At 41.7% G+C, this 25160-nt stretch overlaps 1 protein-coding gene across 7 annotated transcripts in view; it reads left to right on the top strand.

Annotated features, from left to right (window-relative positions):
- The window catches only part of gphnb (gephyrin b), a 95029-nt gene that overhangs the window by 56636 nt on the left and 13233 nt on the right, over window positions 1–25160 (top strand). For 2 of the 7 annotated variants that reach the window (XM_067572949.1, XM_067572950.1), the window contains exons 9-13: window positions 12660–12701; window positions 14880–14954; window positions 18824–18880; window positions 22511–22553; window positions 24136–24273. In XM_067572949.1, coding sequence (XP_067429050.1) covers window positions 12660–12701; window positions 14880–14954; window positions 18824–18880; window positions 22511–22553; window positions 24136–24273 — 355 coding nt within the window. The remainder of the gene's footprint in view (window positions 1–12659; window positions 12702–14879; window positions 14955–18823; window positions 18881–22510; window positions 22554–24135; window positions 24274–25160) is intronic. The other 5 variants (XM_067572954.1, XM_067572955.1, XM_067572951.1 and 2 more) reach the window with 4 other exon arrangements.

Raw genomic sequence — 25160 nt, 5'->3', positions numbered from 1 at the left:
TCCCAACAATGTCCTACAACTTCTTTTGTGCTCATTCATGATTCATAAATGATGTTTACTAGTGTCCCTTGTTATTATTGTTTGTTATTAGCTTCGCTGCTACAGTACCTAGCCCAAATAGTCTATATAAACCTTTGCCACACTTTACCTATTCACCAAGCTCTGTGCCCCACCTTGCAGTGAGCACAGCTCATGCAGCTCATCATGGTTAGAAAGTCTTAGACTTAACCAAGGTGTTTTTGACCTCAGCTGAGCTACAGAGTGTGGAACTGTAAATAATTGGACAGTAGGGAGCTTTAATGCTGCTGCTGTTGTCCCAGTGCTGCCACTGGCTCTACTGATGCAATGAGGTAGTCCTCTCCAATCACCCCCCCACTTCATTAGTCCAACATACAAATACACACACACACCTGTCTCTCCAATGAAGCCTCCCCTTGTCAGTGACCCAGTTTGAGCATCGCTAGCCTGTCACAATCACATGCCAACCACATTAGTCAGCGTTTGTGTATGACGTGCGTGTCTGGACATGTGTGTCTTTGTGCGTGGCAGATAACAGACAGTTAATGGCTTTTCTAGGTATAGCTCTTAGCTTGTGTAGATGGTGACACAGGCTGTTTCCCAGCGACAAGCTGCCATATGTTCTTTGAAATTCCCACGTTGCAAGCGGCTGCCGACAGTATGTACACAATGTCCCCGGAGCCAGAGCCAGAATGGCTCTGTTCACTGATGCATTTCATGTGCCACTGTCGACTGTGTTAGTTTGTTAGCTGGGTCTTGTTGGCAGCGCTGCGTGGTGGCTTTCAGAGGAGAAGGTATGGAGTAGGTCTTAATCTTGTCACCGCCAGAGCTGTTGCTGCGGTTCCCATACAAGCAGGCCCGACACCACGGCTCACAGAGCAAAGCACAAGCAGGGAAATGTTCATCTGCCAAATAGAAACATGCATAAATACACACACGGGTTGTGTATCAGCACTTTCAGCTCAAGAAGCATTTAGCAAGTTATGAGACTGTGTGTGTGTGTGTGTGTGTGTTTTCAGGTGGATGGTATGTGTTTAAACAAAAGTAGCAGAGCAATTTAATGTGAAATAAGTCTGTTGATTTTATATTTTGCACAAAAGCAGATGCATAAATGTTGCGTTTGTACATGTATGTGTCAAAGGAGTTCAGTAGTATGTTGCTATTACTGTAAGCATAAAGCCTGTGTGTGTGCCTCCAGATGCATAACGGATGTCCAAACCAGTCTGTCTGCAAAGCAACAACTGGGAATACACACACACACACACACACACACACACACACACACACACATATACAGTAAATGTGGACAAACAAAACCATCCTTAAGGGAGAAAGTGCCCGTCTCACTCTGATATGCACCACACACACAGCTCACAGCCGACAAAATGCAAGCAGATACAAAAGGATTACAAACTGAGCATCTCTACAACCATTCATGTAACCCAATTTTCTTTCTCTGTCACATTGTCTCTTACTTGTGCACACACACAATAAAGCACACACACCGACAAACACATACACACACACATGCACAAGATACAGGGAGGGTAGTTGTACCCTTCCACTCTTGTGAGCATTTAGTACAGTTATGTAATGGTGAGTTTGGATTAATGAAGCATATGGGAGATGGGGCTTTGACTCAGAGGATGGTTGAGTGTGTGTGTGTGTGTGTGTGTGTGTGTGTGTGTGTGTCTGTGTGTGTGTGTGTGTGTGTCTGTGTGTGTGTGTGTGTGTGTGTTGGGGTTGTGTCTCTTGTTCTTATTCTCTCTTGAGAAATTTTGGTTTGAATTTTTTTATGTTCCCTGGTATGCTAGGACATAACAACCAAAAAACACTCTCTGTTTTCCCAGTAGAGATGGTATTTAGATATAAAGTTAATGGCATTTTCATTAATTCTCTAGCATGTGTTGTCGGTTTATACTATAGATGAATATTACAGGATCAGCAAATGAGTTTTAAAAGTCATTTCTGGTGGCACTTTATATGAATAGTCCAAAATTTATACTCCATGATTGTGTGAAAAGTTGTGGATATTCAGTGTCTGAGCCAGGTTTATTGTCTGGTTAGCGCTATAAATGTCCATTAACTATTGAATAATCTTACTATGCCAGTGGTTTCTAACCTGGGGGTTGAGAGGGGTCCCAAGAAAAAATTGAGGGAATCATCTCAAACCATCAGAAGATGATTAATACAAAGAAAAAAATCACAAAATTCTGTTTACTTTTTTCCATTTGTTTTTTTTACTTCTTCAGGCATGTAAATCTGTCATTCCTCCATGGACAACAGTGTAAGAATGACACCCATGTTGACAAATACTGGAATGCAACTTTCAAATTAGATTATTCAAATCATTTATCAGACAGGCCCAAGTCAAATTGCCCAAGTCAGAATGCCAACGATGGAAGCTCAAAGTTACTTGGGGGAGACTGTAACTCATTTGCTGCTCGTACAGACTCTAATTTACTGATTAGTTGTGTCAGTTTTGCGTTGAATGTCAGTTTGTGTTGAATGAACAGATCATACAAGTGGAACTTACATTTCTGCGAGAGTTTTTACAGATGTTATGATATTATTTTCCTGATGTTAAAGACTCCCATAAGCCCTGCTATTTATGATAACAGCAATTTATCTGGGTTGAGAAAGTACAACAAAATTAAAATAATTTTTTGGTTATTAGTATTTCTTTCAGACAATCTGGTTTCACTAATTGAATATCTTCCTTTTGCATTTGAAAATTAGTCAATAGTCAAATGAAGTTTTGCCTTATTTTTAATGTGAATTTAAAATAAAATAGAAATAATAAATTATAATGCTTTTTAAGCCTGTCTGCTGCCCTTTCAGTCTTCTACCTTTATGCATCTGGAAGTGCAAACATTATATATGCTCTGTTTATTGTATACTGTTCCAACATCCCATCAACTTGACTGATACTGGCATTTATTTTGATTAAATTATACAATGCTCTCACTCTCTCATGGTACCTTTGCACAAACTCTTTCGGGTGCTGACTGCCTAGAGGACACTGCCTCACTGGTCCTGTAGCAGGTTCTTGATTAATGGTTTGATGTATGGCTTTGGAGCCGAGGCCAAGGCTTATGGAAATTAGCTCGTCCTTCTCCGCTGGAATGTAGGAAAGGAGTCACTGTACAGTAGTGCAATTCAGCCCACGCCACGTCCATGACCTTCACCGTGGATGTATTGCCATTCTGGTCACAGCCACAAGCCAAAACAAGAGCATGTTAATATGCGCACATGTGCACAAACAGGCAAGCTCACGCATAAATATTTACTCATGTGTACCAAACCTGTAATATGTACTGTTGGCAAATAAGTGAGAGATTTTTTAACCTGCTTTCAGTATGAGCAGGGCTGTTTTCTACATAAAACAGTGTTGTTTACTTGTAAATTTAGACTGTTATTGTAGTAAATTTAGCATGCTGACTTATCTGACATCATCAGAATTAGGGCTGCAACAGGTGATTATTTTCATTGTCAATTATTCTAAGTGACAAATGACTATTTGAGTCCATAAAATACAAAAAAAAAATGAAATACACAAGTTGCCAGAGCCCAAAGGGATGTTTTCAAATTGCTTATTTTATCAAACCAACAGTCCAAAACTCGAAGGTGTTCAATTTTTAATAAAACAAAGAAAACCAGAACATATTCATGTTTTAGATGCTGGAATAAGCTAATTTTTGCCATTTTGCTTGACTTACACAATTGATTATCAAAATAGTTGCTGTCTAATCAAATCGACTAATAATATTAATGCTGTGAACCTTACCCACCCGTTGTTTAAAGTATAGCATGGGTACACTCACATGATTTCAATTATGTTTACATTGATTCTATTCTGTATTTGTTTCATCTACATTCACAATGCTTAATTACAAGAAGCAGTGCTTGTTCTTTCAACATTCATACAGACTCACAAGAACAATCCTGGCTGTTGAACAGTCTTGATAAGCGGTGCTTTGCAGAATTCTGACAGCAGTCAAAACAAATGTGATAGTCATGGTGTGTGAAACAAGCATAAAAATTTTGCACATGCTGTTTGGCCTAGGCCTGGTCCGTACACGTATCATAGAATCATCACTTGCAAATGAGTAGTGACAGAGGATCATTGACACAGTGAACTGATCAGACAGAGGGAGATGAATGATTTATGTCTTGGCTGTATGTGTAAGCACCGTTCCAATATCAAATCAGCCAGCTGTAGTGTGACAGATCATTGATCTGCAGCCTGTATAGCAGCTTCTCCTCCAGTAACCCAGAACAGTACAAGAGACATGACTCCATACTGTCCATACTGTATCTGTTTAGATGCAGAAGAAAGTGTGTGTGTGTGTGTTTGTGTCGTGTCCCCCCCAGTCCCCTTGGCCCTGTTTTGAGCTGTGAGGATGAGGCGGGGTATGTTCTGCTGGAGTGGCAGCGTTAATATCCGCTGGGTGCACGGGTCTGTTATCTTGCCGTGTCAAGGACCTCTGCTGGGGATTTGTGTGTGTGTGTGTGTTTATGTATGTTTGTTTGTTTGGGACAGCATATACAGGAACTCTTGTCCCACTACTCTTCCCTTTGGCACATTTTTGAATGTCACTACAGTGTGTGTGTGTAGACACATACCATCAATACTTGTTTTTTTGTTGGATTTTTAGTTGTTTTGCCCTTCACATTCAGTTCCAGTTAAAAGTTTGGGCATACTTTCTCATTCAAGTGAATTGGGAAGGTGTGTCCAAACTTTTAATTGTTACTGTATAAACAAAGTATAGCTTAGTTATATTTAGATGGGTGACATATTTAAGGAAAACCTGCATAAACAGATGCCTCTGCACAGAGCAGGAGGGGTCTCTGAATGACTTGATGATTATGAATCATATGCTATGGCCTTTGCAGTCATCAGATCTCAAACCATTTGATCACCTATGGGAGATTTTGGATTTAGACAGCCCGCTAACTGCACTAAGGCCATCACATCATCATATAACATTAGGTAAATCCGTTTATCAGTCGAAACAACCACCCCATCACAACATGCTGTAAAAAACAAAAACAAATAACCAAACTACCACCAATCAAGTAAAATCAAAACCAAAGTAAGCCATTGAATTTATAGGAGTTATACAACAGGCCGACATTATATATTCTAGTATAGTCATTGGAAAAATTATTATATTATGCATAAAAAAACATTTTAAATTATATCTACTTCTCCTTTGAGAAATCCAAAATCTAGGAATATGCTAATATTTTTCCTTTAAAAGTCACTAGACACAAGATGTCTTCACTGAAAAGTCCATTGTCAGTGTATGTGCACTTGAGTGGTATGGCTTCCACATCATCTTCCACAACTTCTGTAAGGTCGATCTTAACATGACTTGCTTCAAAACTGCTGTAGTTGTAACGTCACCATATACTGCTCATACGTACAGACATATGTCTTAAATTCTACTTAAACTTTAAGATGAGCGTTATCCCCTTCAAAGACTGTTATGAGTGTTTTGTGTTTTGTGGTGGACCAAAGTACTTTTTAAAAGTACCATGGACGCTGTAGAGACTGAGAGAGACAAAGATTATTTTACATTTTTTACACTCCATCTTTTCTCTTTTATTCTATGACATTGAACTGTGTTTACTTTACGTGCCCTGCAGTGAGTGAGTGTGTGACCGGATGGTTTTGTTGGTCCATTCAAGTGAGGACATGGAGGCCTGGCACAGTGCGAGGATCCACCACTGTTTTACAACTTGTTGTCATTCCTTAAAGGTTTATTTCCCTGTTGAAACGATATATAAGACCTGTTCTGTGCCTTTGTGTTGGTGCTGAAATTATTCACGTTTGGTTTTACCTGACAGTATTGACCACTTGTGTGTCTGTTGGCGTGCGTGTGTGGAAGCACTAGTACTAGATATGTGTTATTGTCCTCCTCCAGTGCAGCAAGGCTCATAAAAGTGATTCCTCGTCTTATGGCCTGCTGGAGGTGTGGAGGATTTATGAGATGGAGTGAGTGAGAAAGGAAGAGAGAAGGAGAGAAAGAACAGGGAGTGGGAGGGCGAGAAAGAGAGAGAAAGGGACAGAGAGCTAATGAATGTTAGAGTGGACAAGGGACGGAAAGAGTGTGGGAGGTGAGGAAGGGGAGATGGATATAAATGAAAACGAAGATAAAACACACACAGAGGAAACGGAGGATAGTTTGGCTAGCTATAGGCCCATGCTGCACATTCTGTCTCTCTGTCTGTTTGTTTGTCTATCTGTATCCATCTGTCCATTCCCGAGGGCAAGTCCAATAGCTCACCTCATATCAGCCCCAGCGCGGGCTTTCTCCCACCACGACTCAATCATCTCAAATCAGTATGAAAACGACAGAAAGAGAGGCAGAGTGAGGAGAAAAGCAGCGAGAAAAAGTGAGGGTTGGGATGCGGAAAGAGTCACATCCGCATTTCCCTCATGTGCTAACGGATGCGCTCATGGGAAATGCATGCACACATACTCACACGGACACGCGCGCACACAGACCTCAGTCATGCGTGTATGATTTAGCGCAGCACAGCACAGTATGTGCAGATATACCCTCCTCCTCCTCCTCTTCGTTCTCCTCCTCCTTATTGTATCTTTGGCTGTTGCATTTCCTCGCCGCTCTTTCGCTCTCTTGTGCGTCCTTCTAACTCCAGCCTTTCCTTCTTATCTCACTCTCTTACTCTCTCACTCACCCCTCCTAGCTCACCCTCTCCCAGTTAGTGAGTGTGTAAAGTGAGTGTGCGTGTGTGTGTGTGTGTGTGTGTGTGTGTATGTGTGTGTTCTTGTGTGCATGTGCCGGGGAGCTCATTCTGTTCCGACTCCAGGCAGAAGATGGTAAGTAATGTCTTTCCTCCTGCATATCTGAGAGAATGTTTACAGGTTTTGAGTGTGGAGGGATGGGTGTTGGTGTGTGTGTATGTGTGTCTGTGTGTATCTGTGTGTGTGTGCAGAAGTCATTTGTGTGCCTTTTTTTTTTTTAATAAGTGAAGGATTTTTGCATTATTAGCTGAGTGGGCATGGGGGTGGATGCATTGCATGCACAATGTGTGTATGTGTGTGTTTTGTAAATATAATTTGTGCTCTTTTATACATATTTATGCATATGTGTGTGCGAGTGCTGCTGCTGATGATGAGGATGATGATGCCTGAAGGAGATGGTGCTGTCAGGCCATGGATGACTTTAGGGGGGTAGGAGGGTGAGTTGAAGGGGGCGGTGAGTAATGTAGCGATGGGACTGTTGACTAGCTTAAACTAGCAGGAGGGCTGCAGGAGGAGGATGGGGAGGAAGATGAAGGGGGCTCATGTGCCTGATGTGATGGCTGTGGTGTTTCTGCAGTGTTAAGAAGACAATGCATATGGTTACATAAAGAAATAGAGAAAGAAGGATGCAAGCCAATGTGGCAGTCTCAGAGGTATGTCAGTATTTACAGTATGTCAGCCATGCAGTCACTCTTTCACCTTCTCAGAAACAGAAGCCACTCCATCCACATTTCTTTTTTTCTCGTGATCTTCCTCATTTAGCAGCTGCTTTTATCCAGAGCACCTTACAGTTCATGCAAGAGAGAAATAAGAAATCCCTTGATCCCAACACCTTTGCTGTTATTCCTTGTCCCTGGAGTTATCATGCGCTCCCCTCCAGTCACCAGCATAGCAGATTAGCCGGAGCGCTACTGTAAATGGAAATAAGGGCAATATAGATGAAGAAGTGTGGAACCAGCACCTTCAAAATCCACGACGGCTTTAAACAGCTGACATGAAGAAGTAGCAGGATATTGATGTAACTGTGGAGAATAAGTCCACTTCATCAATGCTACGGTACACACAGGCTCCCATGTTGTGTTTAGAAGAGATCTGTGCAACGCCTTTTAGTGCCATTTTATGTCTGTTTTATGCCTGTTTGTGCTAGTTGGTAGTTTCTGGTATTTTTTATATATATATATATATATACTATATATACTGATACTCTCATGGCTATACAGTAAATATGTAGCTATATCCAGCAGTCGGTTAGCTTAGCTTAGCACAAAGACTGAAACAGGGGTAAACAGCTAGCCTGGCTATGTACAAAGGTAACAAAATCCACCACCACTGGCACATTTACAAAAATGCTTATTAGTGTGCATTGTCCTAATGAATAAAGAATTTAAATAAAAAGAAACCTCACTAATGAATATGTTAAATCCCTCTTCTTAAATCCATACAAAAGCCATAGTGCTGTGGGGTTATGCGAAGGACAATTTCTTGGCAGGGTGGAGTGACTTCCTGGAGTCTTTGCTAGTTGTCTGGTAACTTCAAGGGCACAACAAGACTCAAGAAATAGTCAGGTACATAACTCTCCATAAAACCAGGGTGCCATTTTTACACTTCAGTTTGTTAATTAGTGAGCATTAGAGGTCCTGGCAGACAGATTTTGTAACTTTTGGACAGAGCTAGGCTAGCTGTTTCCCCCTTTTACCAGTCTTTGTGCTAAGCTAAGCTAATCAGCTCCTGGTGGTATAGCTTCATATTAACTGTAAAGACATGAGAGTGGTATTAATCTTCTTATGTAATACTTGGCAATAAAGCAAAATTAGCATATTTCCCAGAATGTTGAACAACTCTTTTAAAACAAAGTAAAGTAATCTTCCAGTGCAGTAAGAACACTTCAACCTGTTTCCAGTAGAAATCAACTTGTTTTGCATCTGTATGTTGAAACTAGACAGATAAACGCAGGAGGGCTGCACTACAATTGAGGAAAGAATTTAACTTGATTTTAGAAAATACATAAAACAAGTTGACTGGCACTGAAAAAAGGTTAAAATACAGGTTTTTCACTTGTTTTAAGGAAATAAGACTCAATTGCAGACAAAAATGATTTGAGAAGAGTTTTTTTGCAGTGTATTACCCTTTTTAAAAAAAAAAAAAAAAAAAATCTGCTTTGTCCAATCTTTACGTGGGCTAAGGGGAAAGATGCATGTCAGGGGTATATATCCTCCTCGCTGTTAACAAGAGAGACAACAGCTCTAAATAAATAGATGAAAAAGCCAGTTTGATATTATTTTAGGTGTGAAGAGTGATTCCACTCAGTTAAATGTCAGGTGCAGAGGGATGACTGAGAAAGCTGGGTCGTATAGAAAACAGGATCTATTATGATATGTTTGATATATTGTTGCAGAGACCAGATAGAAGTAGCTACGGCCAGAAGGAAAGATCTCTTTTGTCTGATTAATGTACACACATTCATCTCCCCCTTTGCTTTATTTGGCTTGTACTACCCATAGAACATTTGGGTCAAATTGCTTTAGGCCTTAAGTCCAAATCACTTCAACTGAGTCCAGTGTGACTGTTCATGTGTGCAGAGTGTGTGTGTCTGCATGTGTATTTGTTGGAATTTATATTTGTGAAGGTTAATAAATAGCTACAAGTTAATACATAATATCATAGAGTATTAATATATGTGTGTTAACTCATCACACATGCATGGTGAACATGCATCTGTATGTGTGAAGTTTGCGTGCATTGTATGCAATATATTTGTCTTGAGTTACTCACGCCCACTGACTCTGAGGAGTTTGCCTTGAGGGGGACGGAAAGAAAATGGAAAGAGTACAAGAGAGCTTTGAATAGCGAGACAGAAAAAGAGAGTCGAACAGTCAGACAGAAAGAGAGGAGGGGGGGGTGAAGACAGACAGGAAATGAAAGGCAGCAAGAGAAATGGATGAGACTGTCTGACCAGCTGTACTGAGCGTGCTCATGCACCATGTGGGCCGCTGATGAGAAGCGGGGGAGACTGGTGAGCAGCATAACACAGGCCTGTCAAATCAGCTGTGTTAGCGCTCACTCTCTGCCACACTGGCAACTCACTCAGTAGCTCATTAATTTCTAATACATGTGGACATGTCGACGGCCAAGGGAGGGCAGTGATGAATAACCGGGGCTGGGCGATGAAGCACGCAGCACATGCTTCTGGTCAGCGGCTGTTTGGCTTCTCCAGTGTGGATTCTTCCACACTTTTATTTATTCAGGGGAGGGCCATTTGAGAGCAAGTTTTCTATTTCAATAATTCGCTGTTTTGAAAGCGTAAGCACAAAACTTAAAATCAATTTAATGCACTGACAGCGTACAAGTTTAATTTGACAAGTAAAGACAGCAACTCATCAAAATCCTGCACAGTCAGAGTGTATGATATCATTCAAAGATGTTTGGACAGATCAAACTGAATCTCTTATTCAGTTTTTACATAAATAATGTGTAATCTAATAACAGATATTCATGAGTGTTATATAGATGTTTTGTAATGCAAAAGACATACATGTAAGATAAACAGTTGCTGTAGTAAAAAGAAAATATTGCACTATAGTTCCCTTCTCAGTGCCAGTTAAAGGAAAATTCAGATATTTTTGCTCGTAATTATTGATCTTATTCTCGTAATTGTGGATATTCTCACCATGGATCGTGCTGACTTTGCACTCAGAGATTTGAGCAAAACAGAATACCTCAATCCAGAATTAGGAAATCAGTGCCCAGAAATCATTTTATGTGTAACTAACTAAACTAAATGTCTTCATAGTGTTTGGTGGGAATGGAAAGTCCAAAAATGCTCAGTTGATGTTGGTGACTTGAGCTTGCTCTTAACAGAGTGCTACCTTGCTGCTACACTATTTAAGAGATCCTTGCGTAGTTCACTCCCGAGTTGCAATTTGTAACCTCCTGTGGTTTCCTGCCAGGGTCTATTATCTGAGCAGTGAGCTTGATGAGGGCAGCTACTGTGAATCTACAGCATTTCAATTAGGAGGGACGGGATGCTCATCTCCTTGACAGCCCCACTTTAAAAAGGCAATTTAGTATATAATCTAAAATGTTACTGTGTCATAAGGAAAGGGCGGGAAACATGTAATGACTTTAGTAATAATTCATAGGGAGCTTGGCTTTCATGCCAGCCATTATTTTGTAAGGAATGGATGTAATGTTTTTTAATGGATTTCCCGAGGATACGTCATTTTTTAAAGCAAGAGGGTTCTTGGGCCAGCAAAAACCTCACAGATGGCTGAGTTTGTGTGGTGTGTTGGTTTTTTTGATTTTTTTTTTTTTTTTTTTTTTTAAAACACATGAAAGAAATGTTGTTTTGCAGCTGAGTGTCAGACTCTCATCAGATGTAATAAACCAAAAAGAATATGATCCAAGGGCTATCTGTCCAAAAAAATCTACACAAATCCATCTGTATTTTCCATCAATAGTTTCCTGAAATACCTCCTTAACAAAAAGAAAACAAAACAGTAACCTCCTTCCAACTTAATTAGTGAAGGGAATAAAAATCTTCATGTTCCTTGGTGGATGGATTGTTATTAAAAGTGCCTTACCACAGCATGAATGAAAATGCTCCAGTCATGAGTGACCCCAGTAGAGCAGTAATAGGTGATGCTTTGAGCTGCTAAACTGCATTGCTTTCTCCTGCCTCCTTTAGTTGTTGTTTTTTATTATTTCCCGAGTGATTCCAGGTTTATTTCATGTAACATGTCTTCTAAAGAATCAATGATTGATGCCTGCATTGATTACAAACGTCACTGCAGTGTATTTAGTGAGGTTTGTATCTTTTATCAGTTACAATTGATCTGGACTTGTTGGGCCTTTTAAAAGCATTTTAATGATGTTTCTATTGTGCTGTTAAATTGAGGTTTCATGTACGATGTTACACTTGGAGTGGTGCAGATTTTCTATTATATTGCAGCTCTTCAGTGATGGTATGTGAAGGAATTTTCATGTGTTGTGACTTCAGATGAAAACAGAAATTAATAGATATAAGAAATGCATATATTAATACATCATATCTGTACTTGAAGTACAAATTCTCTGTCCTGTTTTATACAAACAACATGAGCCGGAAGGAAGAAGAATCTGTTTACAGCTTCATTTTTTGCTCTGTACAACCAAGAGCACAGCACATGGTGCACATGTCCTCCAGACTCTGATGTTTGAGCTTACAAGGAGTACTTACATCCTGGATTAGGATAAGTACATACACAAGACCGGAGCTGTATAGTGGCGTTGCAACCAGTCATTCAGATCTCAGTGAAAGCGCTCAGCGGGAGGATACTCCTCCCATTATAAGCTATGCTGATTTTCTATAACTGTCTTCCCAGAGCAGGAAAGGCTTTGATGTTCGGATACAAACATAAGACATGTGGGTTCTTTTTAGCTGTCAAGTCTGTTGAATATAAACACACACACTCAGCAAACAAGTTGACACACTTAAATCTAAGCTGCGTTTGACATGATGAAAATTTGACACAATGTTCGAAAGGTGTGATGTTTCCTATAAAACCTGTTCTCCTGTCGTTCCGGTGGGGAGTGAAAGCCCATGCAACTCCTACCTGCTGTCCTGACCTATCCTGTCCAGTCCTGTCCTGTCCTGTCCTGTACTGTCCTATCCTGTCCTGTCCTGTCCTGTCCTGTCCGTCATGCCCTTGGCTGCCTTGGCCCATCCGAGACAGTCACACAGAGACCTGTCACGCAGATGTCCTCCTGAAAGACAGAGGGCGCTGTCTGCTCCACCCGTCAGTCTCTGTGTGCCTCTGTCCCCCGCTCAACCCGGCTTTGGCTCTGTTAACCCTCTTCTCTTCTCCCCTCCTCTCTCTCGCGGCACCAGGCGCGGCTCCCCTCCTGTTCATCCACCCTAAGCATTGCTGAGGTATTCTTGCATGTGTTCTAATGCATCATTACGGCCGTCATCATGGCATCGTTATGGCATCGGTTTCTACCCCCCTTCCTCTCCAAACGCACCTCTTACTTCCTGCCTGGCATGATTGCTCCCCACCTAAACTTCCCATCCTTGCCCCCCCCCCCCCCCACCTCCCGCCCCCTGTGTGTGTGCTGTCCAGCCTGCTGCACTCCTGCTGTCTCTTTGTGGTTTTCTACACACTACCCACAATCCTTTCTGTTCCTCCTCTCTGTTTATGTGTGGATGTGGTCTTGTTATGTTTTTACTCCTGTTTTGTCTTTTAGTAGAATGTCCTGTTGCCCTCTTCCTGGTACACGTACTGTATCTAACCCTTGCCTTGTTTCCACACTCACACAACCCCCCAAAAATAAACAAACCTCCATCACTTGGCATATTTCTCAACTGCGTTTCAACCTCAGAATTGAAGTTGAAAGATGCTTGAATTATGTATTTGAATGAAAGTGATATTGCTTGCACAAACAAAACGTGTTTCTCTCCCTCTGTGCACACACCTCAGTTCTTTTAAAAGGGCCTCTCTCACACACACACACACACACACACACGGCAACTTGTGAGAGAGAAAAGGCCCGCTAAACGTGCTGTAAGCCTCTCCTGTGCTTGTTACTCTGGTCAGGGCCCAATGACTCTGATCTGTAAGTGATGAAGACATGGCCTCACTGCAAGGGTGCGGAATAGTGCTGACACTTGTCCAATGCGATATCGGACTCCATTGATTATCTGTAATTGCGCAGTAATGAAATCTGGAAAAGAGTTCGGAGGCAGACTTAAAAAATAAAATCTCAAAGGTGGTGGTAGACAACAGTCAGTTTAATTTCATTTCTATCACACGTGTGTTGTTATCTCGCTTTTTTTAAATAGAAAATCTGGCAAAAAAAAAATCAGAGCAATCACCTCTTTTCTCAAAAGTAATTGTAATCCTTTACTGAGCTCTTAGCAGAGTTGCAGTGCAAGTTCAAAATACATCACATCATTGTAAACCTATTACTGGTTAGCTATTCTTAAGCCTCACTAATACTGGATATTATCAGTTTATCACAGATTTATCAGTATCAATATACTGTGTATGCCGGCCAACAAGTAACAATAAATGTCAATACTGAAATGCCAGAAATGATGTAAGGTAATATGTGTAAGGTACCATAATTTAGTATATATATTATATATTAATATATAATAATAGACTTTGCTGTTTAAATGTATTTTTCAATTATAAAATGTGCCACTCAGTAGTTTGGTCAATTCTTTAATAACCAAATTTAAGGGATCCTTAACAAAAATGTTATATGTTTACATTAAAAAACAAATATTGGCTCATATATCTTTTTTTTTTAATTCTCAAATATCGATATCAGTATCAGACTCAAAAATTGGTCCAGTGTCAGCTATAATTTTCATCCCATCACAAATGTTTTGAGAGAAAAATCATAAAGTAATAATAATTCTAAATAATATTAAATATAACAAAAACATTCAAAGCATCACCTCTTCCCAAAAGTCAACATGGATGCTCCAACTGTAGCTGTATGATTTATAATTCAATGTCATTTCATAAACAGGTCAAGTTACTATAGTGCTTTTATCTGTTCCTTCCACTCCAGCTGGTCTAATGTAACCAGAAAGAGGCCTTGGGTAGGACCAGGGGTCAAGCACTCACACGGGTTCACCACTTAACGTCCACTTGCACGCACACACAATGTGAGAGATCTGATCACGGTAGCAGCGTTGTGCTGAACCGGTTTTGTTCTTCATCCATCTTTGGTTCTGTTGTGTTGTCGGTGGCTGTATTCTAGTGACTTTCCTCCGCCACATCTTTGTTTTATTTTTAAATTTTCTTGATCTGATAGCAGAATGTGTGTCAGGTTAGTACTGGCTTAGTCATGGGTTGTGCGCGAGTGTGTGTGTGTGTGTGTGATTTTGTTTTGGTTTGTGTTCAAAAAATGAGCAGATTGTGTGTGCTACTGTTATTCAAAAGCACCACTAACTGATATATTGTGTTCATAAAACCATCAGTGGGGTGCATGCCTGTTGCCTGCCTGTGTGTGTGTGTGTGTATATGTATGCGTGCGTGTGCGTGTGTGAGTGTGTGTGTGGCATGAAGGTGAGTGACTATCCTGTGGCTTCCCCCAGGCCTCACGGAGAGAATTCAGGGCTCACCTGGATGAGGTCATCACGCTCAAGTCAAGGTACTCTACCTTGGACCAGGTAAACCCGCTAACCTTCTACCAACCTCTTATCTACCGGCATGCAGGCCACTGGCATCCCACATAGCACCTGACCACACTAGTGACACATACTAACACACACGCACACAGGCAGGAAGGCAGCTAAGGGAGAGAGGCTCACCATTTAAGGGCAACATTGCACTGGACAGCCCCCTGCTATAACATATAGTATACCATGTACAATTTATGGTGGCTAAGCTGTAGCGAGAGATGTGAGAGAAACAAAAATTCAAATCCAGAACAGTTCAGAAGGATCAAAGCAGGGTAATATTGCAAGTGTAGCATTAGCAGGCTCATTTAAACACTTTACACCTGGTTTTAACATGTAATCTGGATATTTTATTCAAGGAAAAAGGCTGGTGACCAGATATCCAACACAAACACACATCATACTCTACCCCATATAGCAGATTTCCACAGGGGGAGGTGTGTATTGCGTAGCCCATTCAGAGCTAGGTTTAGAGGTAGTCTGGTGATACACATGGCAATTTAACATGTTTCCTGGCAACAAAATGAAATCAATTAAAACAGCAATTTCTTTTTGCTTATGTAAAGCCCCTTCAGAGTTGAAGATGCCCTGTGTATCAGCACCTTTAGTGGTCAGCAACATTCCTCCCATTGCCTCTCTTTCTCGAGATCTCCACCAGCACTCATTCTCTTTCATTCATCACCCATTTGGTTGTTGGATGTGATTTGTGGCTGGTGTTGTTGTAGTGTTTTGTTTCTGCAGAGGATGTGAGCGTATCTGTACTGTATGTATGTACCTGGTCTGCATTTGAGCGTGCGTATGTGTGTGTGTGTGTGTGTGTGTGCGTGACGATTAACAGATGAGCCCGAGAAAACCCCAGCAGTCAGTGGAGAGCAGAGGCCTTCGCCGAAACACACACACTCCCTCCTCGTCGCAGTGTCACTCTTTTTCTTTGCCGCTGTCCTCCCCCCCCCCCCCCCCCCCCCCTCAGGCTCGTGTCTCCGCTCCCCAGGGAGGAGGACTTGGCTGTGGATTGCCACAGTAGCACTTTATCCTGCCCTCTACCACTCTGTCACTATCACTCCAGCGTTTTGTCCTCCGCTCCCATCCCTCTCCATCTCTCGCTCCGTCCCGCGGGGCAAGGTGGTTGAAACCGACTGAAACGAGCCTCCCTAGCCCCTGTCACAGCCCTCTCCTCCTCACGGCGGACGGATAAATCTTACCCTTTTTGCATAATTCGTCTGACAGCTCCTTTGTTTTGTGCTGAGCGCAGCACCGCGGTGGTTGCATCCCATCATTTCCTGGAGCGCCTCCTCAGCCGGCTGGTTATTGGCCTCATCGATTTACCCGGCCGGCTCGCTGCCCCCGGGCCACGTGTCTCGCTGACCTGGCCACGCTCACTATTCTGTGTGCGTACCCACCACCGTCACCGCCACCCCGCTCCCCCCCCCCCCAGCCATTGATCTTCCTGGCAGATCTCCATGACAACCCGTCGTCAGGCTGTTTCCGCGGCGACGACAGGGTTTGGCGTGCAGAGTGATTAGTGTTTCTGGTAATGGAAGCCGGTGCTTTCTTTATTTTTCTGTGTGTCTGCATTTCCAGGATACTACAACATGCCATTAAGACCAGCGAAGGGCTCGAATGGCTTTCAGTGATTTTATATCATATTTTTGCTTACTAAGGGAGTTTCTAAAGTGTTAAAACCTGCTCTCTTTGTGTTTGTGCGTATGATGTGTGCGTGTTGACATTCGCATCCCTCATTTGAGCCCATTCTCTTCTGTCACTTGGTCGGTCTCTCACCAGTAACGGGGGGACTGCAGGGTAGATTAGAGATGAGTGTGAGAGTGTTTGACAGTCTGCTTTTTTGCCTCCTCCCCCCTTCCTCCCCTCTTTTACGTCCAGCATCCCATTCTGCTTCTGCACTCATTCTCCACATATTCTCCTCACTTTCTAATACCCCCCCAGCCCTCCCCACCCCCCTCACCCATAGCTTTTACGCTGTGTTCATCTCCATATGCAAACTGTCTCCCCCCATGGCTCTCTGATGGTATGATCTTTTCTACTGAGCTATTTTTTGCCATACTGAGGTCTTGTTTTCCACCCGTGTCAGTCCTAGTGTCATCACTCCACACTGCATCAAGGTTTTCAGCTGTGTTTTACTTAATGGTGATTGTATATTACTGCATTAACCCTACTGCAGGACAGACTAATGATACATTACTATAAAGGAGCATGTGAAACTGGATTAGGAAGTAGAAAACGTGTGATTCTTGGGATTTGTCTTTGTGTTTAAAGAGACCAGCTAGTTAGATTTTTCCAGTCAGTGAGATTCTGATGTAATTGTTTTGCGTTAATCGTGTCATTTTTTTTTAAATTTTAGATGTCTTCTGTAGTTCTTTTTTTTACCAAGGCACACTTTGTACGAAAATGTCCTAGCTGTCGATCGTTAGTTTTCATATGTGCTTTTCAATGTTTGCAAGTTTGATCTGTGTCTTGCTGTAGCTGTATTTAGCTCCCTTAATCCCCACCTTTGTCTTTTTTCTGTCTTTTTTTTTTCTCTTTATCATACCTCTCACTCTCTCTATATGAGGGCTGTGCAGTTGTGGCACAAATCTCCTAGCAACCGCAGCTGGCACCATCATGGAGGTCCACAGGAAAGTAGGCTGTGCAAAGAACAACTGAGCTAGACAAAGAGATGACACTGTAAAATTGACACTACACTGATAAATAGATGCAGGTCTAGGTCAGTTCAAAAATAGGTCAATTCAGTAACGTTATAAATGGAAGTGAGTCGATATAGTAGGTTTGTCTTCAAATTTTAGCTACTGTAACACAATAAAGTATCTTGTCTTTAGCTCTCATGTCAAGAATTGTAGCATTAGCTTGAGAAGAGTAAACTCAGTTTAACAAACAGCTACTTTTACCATTATTATATGATGGCTAGATGCTACATAGCTTATCATAATAAATGAGTTAGCTAGTGCTCAAACCAAGAAGCCAAAGGTTTTGATTTCATGGACTGCAGTGTTCTGGGAAAGAGACACTAATGCATATGTGCAGTGGACTGGTTGTCATGAAAGGAAACTGCTCTGGAGTCTTATATCCAGTTGTCATAATATATCCACGGTTGTAACATCTGGTGGAGGAGTGGCTTTAATCATTATAAAGCTATGCCTAGCTAAATGGAAATATGAATTGAACAGTTCAATGACCAACCCATGTAAAAAAAACATTAACATCACTGATAATTTGCTGACCAGTTAGCTAACAAGATAACATCATCTCAACCCAAACTTCACTTAGTTGTCTGTTCAGGGGAAATTTGTTTGTAGCAGCCAATAAAAATAATAGGAACAGAAGACATGTTGTATATGTATACATAAAAAATCTGCAGATAAACCCACAAAACACATAAAAAAACAATCAAACCAAGGAGCCAGAGGCAGGAGATTAAAATGTAAACAACGCTGCAAAATTATGAATATAGTGCAAGGTATAAATTAATTAACACTGAGCATAAAAATGAGCCTTTGCAAATGAATTACACTATTTTAAGAAAGTTTAGTTGTTTATATCAAAGTGCCTTGCTGTTTATCATCACTGTTGAAGCTAAGGACCTCCAGTATGACTGCCACAGGGTGCAATTATGCCACCTGAAAGCCCACTACTCTTTCTGTTTATCTCTCTTTTTCCTTCTATCGTTCTCAGTTCCCTCCTTGCTGCTCCTCTCCCTTGTCCTGCTAGGGTTGCTTGATGTAGTGGATGCCTGTCTGTCTGTTTGTCCGTCCGTCTGTCTTGTCTGTCTGTCTGTCTGTCTGTAGTGTTGTGGTTGCCGGGACAGATGCACTGATGCCTGTGATTCGATGCTTTATCTCCACTAGCTCCAGTGTAGGTTGGAGGGGCTTAAAGATGATCGCAGGAGGACCTTCAGCTCTCGAGTAACTATCCCGCCCCCACCCACCCCTCTGCCCTTCCCTCACCCTCCTCCGAGGAGCGCGCAAAACAAACGCCCCGCTCTGTGTCCCCCCCCCCTCCCCTCCCTCCCCTCCCCTCCTCCTTCCTCCTCGCTTGCCTAGCTATCTCTCTAGCGCTCGCTCACTCTCTTTCTCTGTATGTCTCTCTATCTGTCTGTTGCCCTGTTACTGCCACTGGTCTCTTTTCCTGTTCTCAATCTGTCTGTCGTCCACTCTCGTCACTCTTTGTCTCACTATTTCTCTGTCCGGTCTTTTAGGATTCTTCCTTTTCTCCGTCTCCCACGCACTCTTTTTCTGTCTCTTGTTGTTCCCCTTTCTCTGTCTGTCTCTCTTTCTCTTTCTCCATCTGTCTGTCTATCTCTGTCTCTGTCTCTCCGGTTAACATGCTCTGCTTTCAGTAGCTCTGTCTGGTGTGCTGGATGTCTGTTAAGTAGATGCCATCAGGCCGCTCTAGTGGTCTTTATTGTTTTTGTTCTTTTCTTCCTGTTTTCCCTCCTTTCTGCTATGTCTCGGCTCTGTAGTTTAGTGAAGTCTGTCTAGTCCGTGCTTCCTGTTTTTGTTTCTTTCTCTTTTTTTCCGGGCTGTGGGACCACGTCATGCTGATCCTCATCCTTCCACCCATCCTTCTGTCTCTCTGTCTGTCGACCTACCTGTCTTTTTCTATCTCTCTGTCTATCCACCCCTCCTCCTCCTCTTCCTCTTCCTCTTCCTCCTCCTTCTCCTCCACCATCCCACCCACCTTGCCCCACCTCCCATCTCCCACCCTTTCACCTTGGCTGTTTGGTGCCCAGTGGTGTCGCAGTAGCCCAGTTACGATGGCGGTGAGGGAGGGGAGGAGAGAGAGAGGGGTGGGTGGGCGGGTGGGTGGGTAGAGAGACCTTCACCTTCACCATGGGTGTTTTGGTTCTCCATACACCACACACTGCCCACACCCAACTTATGTGATAAAGAATCAAGTCAAGTGAAGATGACTCCAGGATATAGAGGTTATTCAGATGTAGCAACAGAGGAAGGGCCCAGAGAGAGTGAAAGAAGTGAACATGACTGACAGACAACCAGGCAATTAGTTATGTCAGTCAACTAATCTGAATAAAGGTAGATAGACAGTCAGGCCAGCAAGCAGGTGAGAAGGCAAAAGGAGAGCTAAACACACCCCAAAAATAAAGACTGACAGATAGACAGACATATCAAAATCATACCCAACTGACAATTGGCCAATAGATGCACTTACCTTTTTTAACAAATAGACAATAAGTTCAAATTGCCCTGAATTTCTACAAAGATTTTTGGCATCAGATGTGATATTTTAGACTAAATTAATATACATTCACTGCACCCAGTTTATCTAGGCTGGCCTCTTTTGGTGTGTTTGTATAAGGAATACTTATAATCTAATTCCATGTCAAACTTGTAGACTAGTAAACTGCAGTTTGTGATTCTCCTTCACTGATTTAGTTATTTCCTAAGACTGAGCTTCCCAAAGCATGATCATACTGTAACACAGCATCTTCCTTATAAGGATTTTTAAAAAAGTGCTGTGTAGCATCATAACATCTGATCATCTGTAAAATCAAGATCACAGCATGATCACCAGGAGGTTGGCAGCTTCTAACAGCTGTGGTGAGATGAAGAAGAGACCACTGATATGTTCATGTAACACCAGTTGCTACCCCTCTGTATAGCCCCGTTTTGTTCTCACTTTTACTAGCCATTAATCGTCATCATTGCACTTTAAGTTATGTGTAAACTGATTGGATTTCAGTGGGGGGAAAAAAGAGGGTGCTGTGCTCCCAGTTCCATACTACTGACTGATTCTTAGCAGATTTTCAAGATGTAGTCTGTTCATATTGAAAGAGTGACACAGTAAGTATACTCACCAAGTCAGTATGTACACTAAATCGGCTTGAATTTTGAGTGTTCATGAATACTATTGGCCTGCAATGAGTTGCACAAAAGAAATGGATGAGCTGCTCACAAGTGGAAAGCATTAAAACAAATAGATGGTAATAAAACAACTCAACTCAACAAAGAAAAGTTGAGCTCATTCTTAAATTTGGAAATAGCAGTTTGACAACACAATCCTAAATCAAAGTCCAAATACTTGCTTTTTCCAGAGCTCATCACATGGTCTTCATCACACGATGGAAAATCAGCTGGATTTGTTGACATGTGAGCTCAGTTATGACTTCATTCATAGCAGTTTCACTGTCTGTTTTGGCTTCAAGTTAAACATTTGTGAGCAATTTCTTGACCTTGGAAATATTTATTTGACCAAACAATCTCAACTCAAAGTCCATTTACTAGCTTTTTCCTAAGCTTTCTGCAAGAAAGTGCTACAGATAAAATCATAACAGCTGAGCTTACATGTCAAAAGATCCATCGCCATGACAACTGAGCAGACTCCATCAGCTGATACAGACTGAGTGATATGGTTGAAAGCTCAGGAAAAAGCTAGTTGCTGGACCTTTTGTCAAAAAAAATAGAGATAAATATTTTTTGACATAAAAACATTTGCTTTCTTTTGGTTAAGGTTAATTGGAGTGGTGTTCTCAACTTTGGTCGGGATCAGTTGGCTTGTGTATCGGATCATTTCGTGGTAGTTAAAAACGGTGAACTACATTAATTTCCTATAACTGCAAAGACAGTATACTGTATAGTTATTTGTATGTAGTTTGGAACTGGGACATCAAATTTGACATCATAAGGGCAGATGTTGGACAATGGCTAAACATGGTTATCAATTCCAGGCATGTGGAGTACCAATGTCCTCTTTTTGACTGGTAGAAACAGAGTTTATGGGAAATGTGGTCTTAATTTTGAGATGCACCGATGTTAGATTAAGCCGCCATGGTTTTCTTTTGTTCTCATAATTACACTTCGATTCATGTGGTAAATATATAGAAGTAATAACATCACAGATACAACCTTTGAATTTAAATTGTTTTCCACTCACTCACCATGGCCAACAGGAAGCTGTAGTCTCAAGATGGTTTTGGGAAGCTCAGCCGAGTTTTAACCTACTCTGCTCTCCTCCCCACCTTGCTTTAGATTACAAGTAGTTGAGCGCTAGTGCAGCTACCACGCAGCATCAGCGATTTCCAGAGAAATCTTACCGTCCTGCACCACATCTGAACAGCCACTATCTATAACTCGACACTACATTTCCACTACATTTGATGTTACACCGTAGCACAGTAAATACATCTGTTATGACCTTGTGATACGATATTGTCACTCTGTATGTTGTTGCCTTTGTCCGTATATTCCTTTTAGTGCTTTAGTCTAATAGTAGTGTGACATGTCAGTGCATTTTTATCAGTGTGAATATCACCTGTGATATGATGATGTAGTGCACAGTAAGTGATGATAATGGCAATGCAGGAGATGCAGCCATCTCCCCAACAGCAGGACAAAGTGCACAGCGTAGTGTGACACTGCTCTTGCCAATGCTTCTGACTGTTGTATAAACAGCTTCTCATCTCAAGCATGTCAAAAGAGCAGCCCGGTTTATCTCAAATTACCACTACCTCTGCTCTCTCTCTTTCTTTTCTGCCCTTCGTCTTTTTCCCCCACAATCGCTCTCTCCATCTCTAGGTGCAGTCACGATGCAGCAGCAAAGAAAATATCCTAAGATCAAGTGAGTACTAAGTTTCCAATTCAGACACACTCTCTCTTTCCTGTGCGTCATATCTGTATGTCACCAAGTATACCCTCCAACACACATAAACAGGTTTTTATATGCGCATGTGATGTGACAATGCGTGCATGATTTGTGTGTTTGTCAGTGTGTGGCTACTGCGTTATGTTTGCATGTCTGTGTGTGTGTGTGTGTGTGTGTGTGTGTGTATGCGGTGTTTTGCCAGAGGTTGTTAAGCCTCATGTTAAGCATCAGAATATGCTGTGGAAGCGTAAGTGTATGTTTAAAGGAGAGAAATTGGGTCAAGGGAAATCAAAGCACAGCGCCTATTCTTCGCTGTGAGGCAGAGAGGCAGAGGGAGAGCGAGGCAGAAGGAGAGAGGGAGGGAGAGAGAGACAGAGAGAGAGAGAGAGAGAGAGAGCAGATTACACATTAGTTACACCTTGCTTTGTTCCTTTTACCTTTGGAATTATTAAAGAAGTATTATTAGACCAACATGGCTGCTATCGTGCACCTCTATCACCCAGCTGGTTTCACAGCTTCTGCAAACAAACAGGCCTATTTCTTGCCAATCCTTCCTCATGGTGTTTGAATTGCACATATATACGTACATGCACCAAAAAAAAAAAAAAAATCATGTTAATCCAGTTGTCTTGGTGATATTGGTGTAGAAACACATTAGATTACATACATTTATTTATATGGAATTGCATGTTTTCCATTTATGCCTTGTGTTTTAGAGTCTGCAGCACCCAACCTAAACCCAAGGCACTCAAATCAGTTAGAATTTCTTCTTGGATTTTTTTAGGTTTTTGGTGACTCTTGGGCCCAAAAGAAAATTCTTGAAATACTGTTTTGTCTCTAGAGATAGTTGAGTGGTTCACTTCCCTGCCTCTCGAACCACATTCGTGCCTCCACTGTCTCGGGATTGAATCCCAGCAGAGATATCTCTCTCTCTTTTCTCCATCTCCTCCCTGCTGTCTTACGCTCTCCACACTCCACACTTACACTTTTAAAATCTCTAAATAAAGAACTAAAATGCTAACAGAAAAAGAGTGAGTGGCCTGAGCAACCTTCTTCGAAAAAACTGTTTTCGAAATGTGAAATTACAAGCTTTAATTGTGACTTTGTGTCCAAAATCACTCCCTATTTGCTATCAAGTGCACTACATTTACCTTCTGTCATTTTATCTGAGTGTCCAAATACTAAGTGTAAAACATATGTACTATACAGTTACAACAGCATAGCATGTTCACTACTTTTGTTTAAAAATTCCATACACAAACGCCTTTGATGAAAGTAAACTATTGAATATATGTTGTCCAATAGTAAGTCATAGTCAGTTGGCAAATGGTTATCCGACTTTTTTTTTTTAGCTCTCAAATATTGATATCAGTATCTGCCAGTAATTATCAGTCAGGCTCTGCCAAGTGTTTATTATGTAGAAAATAGTGAATGAGCGACTGAGGGGGTGATTTTTGGACACAGCATTATTACCCAAGAATATTACACACACTGTTCCTGTTTTGTGATATAGTTTGATTTTTGTGACAGCCATATGTGATGTTACACTTCTCCCCAGGTCACAGTGCAGTGGACATTACCAAGGTGGCCCGGAGGCACCGCATGTCCCCCTTCCCCCTCACCTCCATGGACAAGGCCTTCATCACTGTGCTGGAGATGACCGCTGTCCTGGGCACTGAGATCATCAACTACAGAGGTGAGCAGGATGGAGGTTTGGTCTCCTTTTAAACTTTCACAAGCTGAAGATCATGCATACCGTCCTCACACCCGCCTAAATGTACCAAATTTGTGTCTCTTGCCTCTTGACATCTCCAATTTAACTTCCCTTTACCCCTGCTGACATCAGCTCCCGAGCATGCTGGGCTGTTGAGGTGTGACACCTTTCGGATTGATGTAGCAACATGTGCTCACTAAGTTCACATGACAGCATTTAAACACTCTCTGTCCACAATTGGACACCTCACTGAATCAGCAGTCTATGTCTGCAGGGCACAGTGTCAGTCACACGGACAGTCAAATGCACACATGCCCATAAACTCACTAGGTTCTAAGGGCCTTTTTATCTTGAAACGGAGCACAAACAGCCCCTGAACACACAAGTTTTGTGTGTGCACACACCATACACATTTGTGTGTGTTGAAACACGTTTTGCCACTACGTTTAAGCCTTTCTCAAGGACTCCGGAACTAATTTGCAGAAAGTCCACACAAATAAAAACTGCTACCTTAAAACACATCACACGTTTACACACTTTATTATTATTTATTACAGCTCAGGAGTTGCAAACCGGAGCTAAAAGTGTGATTCTTACACTTACATTCACCAGGTGAACAGGAACACGGATCCAAATTAATTCTAACGATGCTCTGTATCTGCTGGATGTGTAAGCCAGTAAGTTCACCATAGTAACACAAAAGGTGATAATATGTGAGTGTTGTGTTTGCAGCTTGTTTCTGCTGCCCCCAAGTGGCCAAAGAAATCAGTTAATGCAGGTTTAAAGGATGAAACAGAAAATAATTATGATTCACATTCAATTTTCACTCTTTGCAGTCGGATGTTTAAGTTGCTGGTTAGTTTTTTGTC

Source organism: Thunnus thynnus, chromosome 18 (genome assembly GCF_963924715.1).
Source record: "Thunnus thynnus chromosome 18, fThuThy2.1, whole genome shotgun sequence".
Classification (NCBI taxonomy): domain Eukaryota; kingdom Metazoa; phylum Chordata; class Actinopteri; order Scombriformes; family Scombridae; genus Thunnus; species Thunnus thynnus.
The sequence above is the reverse complement of the archived record's forward strand: the minus strand, read 5'-3'. Positions and strand labels throughout refer to the sequence as shown.